This window comes from Triticum urartu, chromosome 5A (assembly GCF_056163025.1).
Source record: "Triticum urartu cultivar PI428250 chromosome 5A, HENAU_Tu73, whole genome shotgun sequence".
Taxonomy (NCBI): domain Eukaryota; kingdom Viridiplantae; phylum Streptophyta; class Magnoliopsida; order Poales; family Poaceae; genus Triticum; species Triticum urartu.
Window position 1 is genome coordinate 131,835,232 of NC_141877.1, and position 3,312 is coordinate 131,838,543.

General features: G+C 48.1%; 1 protein-coding gene across 1 annotated transcript; it reads right to left on the minus strand.

The window, feature by feature from the left end:
* Nucleotides 1-255: 255 nt before the first annotated feature.
* On the minus strand, nt 256-735 carry LOC147970578 (uncharacterized). Its single transcript, XM_087523499.1, has one exon. It carries the CDS (start codon nt 733-735, stop codon nt 256-258), a length of 480 nt encoding a protein of 159 aa, XP_087379625.1.
* Between the last annotated feature and the right edge of the window lie 2,577 nt (nt 736-3,312).

Consider the following 3,312-nt stretch of genomic DNA (forward strand, 5'->3'; position numbering starts at 1 on the left):
CTCGACTAAGTAGCTGGTAGCGACGCGGTCAGTGGGTCCAGCCGGGCCCGATGAACCTTCTGTTGGGCTGAATGATTCTCTTGGGCCTGCTGGAGATCCTTCTCGCCACGTAGCCGTCTTGGGCCAGGTTCGCTGCCATGGTGGCACTCTGGTCTCCTGTCGTCATGGCAGTGGTTCCCTTGCTCTGCTTCTTATTCGCGGCGCTGACATCCCCCCTCCTTGAGGAGTGGCTTGTCCCCAAGCCAGCAGTGCAGGTTAGCGTTCGCCCGTGGCCTTGGCGTCCTCCCATGTGGCGTCCATGATTGACGGGTCAGACCAACGCACGAGTAGTTGTTCTCGCCGGCCTTGTGGGGTTTGGCGCCATCTTGTGTCGATGATCTCCACCGGCTTCAATGGTTTGTCTGTGGGTACTGGCAGCACCGTCTCGACTTGGGTGGTGGGGGAGAGAGCTCGGCGAAGTTGAGACACGTGAAAGACGGGGTGAACCTTGGCGCTGGCAGGAAGCTCAAGTTCGTAGGCGACGGGGTTGATGACGCGGATGATCTTGTAGGGGCCGTAGTAGCGGAAGGAGAGCTTGTAGTTGGAGCGACGTACCACTGTTGTTTGGACGTAAGGTTGCAGCTTCATGAAGACAGAATCGCCCACCTGGAAGGAGCGTTCGGTGCGCTTCTTGTCCACCTGGGACTTCATGATATTGCGAGCGCGGTGGAGGTGCTCCGAGATGACCTGTTGCATGTGCTTTCGTTCTTCTAGCCAGTCTTGGAGCTGCGGAATCTTGCAAGTGGAAGCAGCTTCGATCCCCTAATGGCGAGGCTCGTGACCGTAGAGCGCGACGAAGGGGGAAGTGTTGAGTGTCGAATGGAAGCTGGAGTTGTACCAGAACTTTGCAAGTGCCAAGTACTGATGCCACTTGTGTGGGTTGGCGTGGGTGCACTACAAAAAAAATACACTTCCATGATGATATGTGTTTGTCACAGTAGGTCGTTTTTTGTCATGCATGTACATCCATGACAAATTTATGACAGAATCAAGATAGTCATACCTGTGCTGTCGTAGAAGTGTTCCATGACATTACCAAAATTATCATCACGGAAGGGTCCACTTCCATGACAATAAATCGCGCGTCATAGAAGTGCTTTCATCAAGGGTGACCGACACGTGGCATCCACCATAACGGAACGCCGTTAAGCTATCGTGTTAGGTTTTGGATCCGATAACCCGTTAACAGCCCCGACCAATGGGGATTTTCCACGTGTAAAATCATCATTGGCTGGAGGAGACACGTGTCAACTCATCCAATGGGCGAGACGCGCCTATGATATGTTGACACGTGGACCGGCCCATCAAGTTTAAATGGGCCGGCCCAACTGAAGGCCCACAAGATTTTGCGGACCATAATGGGCCGGCCCAGCTAAAGGCCCACAAGATTTTGCGGACCATAATGGGTCGGCCCAGCTAAAGGCCCACAAGATTTTGCGAGCCATAATGGGCTGGCCCAGGTAAAGGCCCACAAGATTTTTTTGTGCCATAATGGGCCGGCCCAGGTAAAGCCCACAAGATTCTTGCGGGTCATACTGGGCCGGCACAGCTAAAGGCCCACGAGATTTCGCCGACATTTAACGGGCCGACCTAGCTGTAGGCCCACAAGATTTTGTGGACCCTAGTAGGCCGGCCCATTAACTGTCTGCCATGTTTTGGGCCAAATGCCAGCCCATATTTGATCCGGTCCATTAATGGCCTGCCAAGCTCCGGGCCTAATAGTGGCCCATATGAGATCCGGCCCGTTAAAGGCCTACCACGTTCTGGGCCAAATTACGGCCCAGATCAGGTCCGGCCCTTTAAGAGGCTTTGGGCTCAATTATGGCCCATATCAGACTCGGCCCGTCAACTGGACACTATGCTTTTGGGCCCACTTGCTAAAGGCCCACTTAGTAATTCGGCCTGATATTAGTTTTGGCCGGTTAAGGGCCCGTTTAACATTTTGGCCCTATATTAATTTTAGCCTGTTAAAAGCCCGTCATATAGTTGGGCCTAACTATGGCCCGGTTTGCATCCGGCCTGCTCGCAGCCGATATCTGATTGGGCCAAACAAGGACCGAGACAATTTTTCGGCCTGTTAAAAGCCCGTGATTTGATTCGCACAATCATGGGCCGGGGTTCATTTCGGGCTGCTGCCGGCCCATGAGCTAATCGGCACGTTTTAGGCCCAACCTACATCGTGATTGCATGACGGCCCGATTATGTACCGTAATTTTACGGTTTGGCCGGTTTACTACGAAGACATGATATATATACAGTAAAATAACTGTAGCATCATGAATAAGAAAAAACCTATACTATACAATAAATAAATTACGGCATATTACATCCACTGGGCATCAAAGTTCGCCACTATGATAATAAAGCACAAGCAGACAGCAGATTACATACACTGGGCATCAAAGATCACCACCAGTGCAAATAAACACGCCGACAAAATAATATACAAAACCGACATCACTTAAATAGAGTTCAAGAAAGGTTAGCCCTGCTGGGGAGCTGCAGCGCAAGCAGCTGAGCAAGATGATGAGACTGCGCTTGTTCAACACTTATATCTTCCTCACTCTGAAAGATAAACAAGCAGACGGATGACAGGTTTTGCACATAAAAGTATCAGTGCTGACAATTCATCACATTTCTTACTGACGAATAAAGTGACACATTTTAAATTTGCATTAACACAATATGGTATTGTTCAGGTCAAGACATGGCAGGAAATGACATTGTGAAGGAGTTGGCAGCTTCACGACACCACTGGATTACAGATCAAGAACTCATAAGTATCAATGGTTAGTGTGCCGTAAATTTATACCATTTTAGATTGGCAAATAAAGAGATGGTTTAAATAATAGTAGAATGATATGACATTATTCATAGTTAAGACATTGCAGACTATAACATTGTGATGTAGTGGGTAGGTTCACCACACCACTGGATTACAGATGAAGAACATAAGCATACATGTAGTGCAAAAGAAGATCACTTGCTCTGTATAGTTTAATTTACATGGTATGAAGAAGGAACTTGGTTGTACAACTGAAAACTTAAATTGAGAAAGGACGAACTTTTGTTTATGAACTACATATAATAAACTTTAAACAAGCAATTTGATGCAAACACCAAAAATAAACAGCTGTTGCAGTCATGCCTAACCAAATATATACAACAAAGTTTCAAGGCTTGAGATGGACAAACTTACATTGTTGGTGAAGACAGGCTCTATAAAGGCCTTGTCCATGCTGATGGGGGGGCAATTCAAGAAGTTTACCATAG

Bases quoted from the DNA above. Each gene is read 5' to 3' on its own strand.
- LOC147970578 (XM_087523499.1), bottom strand. From the start codon at position 735: ATGCAACAGGTCATCTCGGAGCACCTCCACCGCGCTCGCAATATCATG.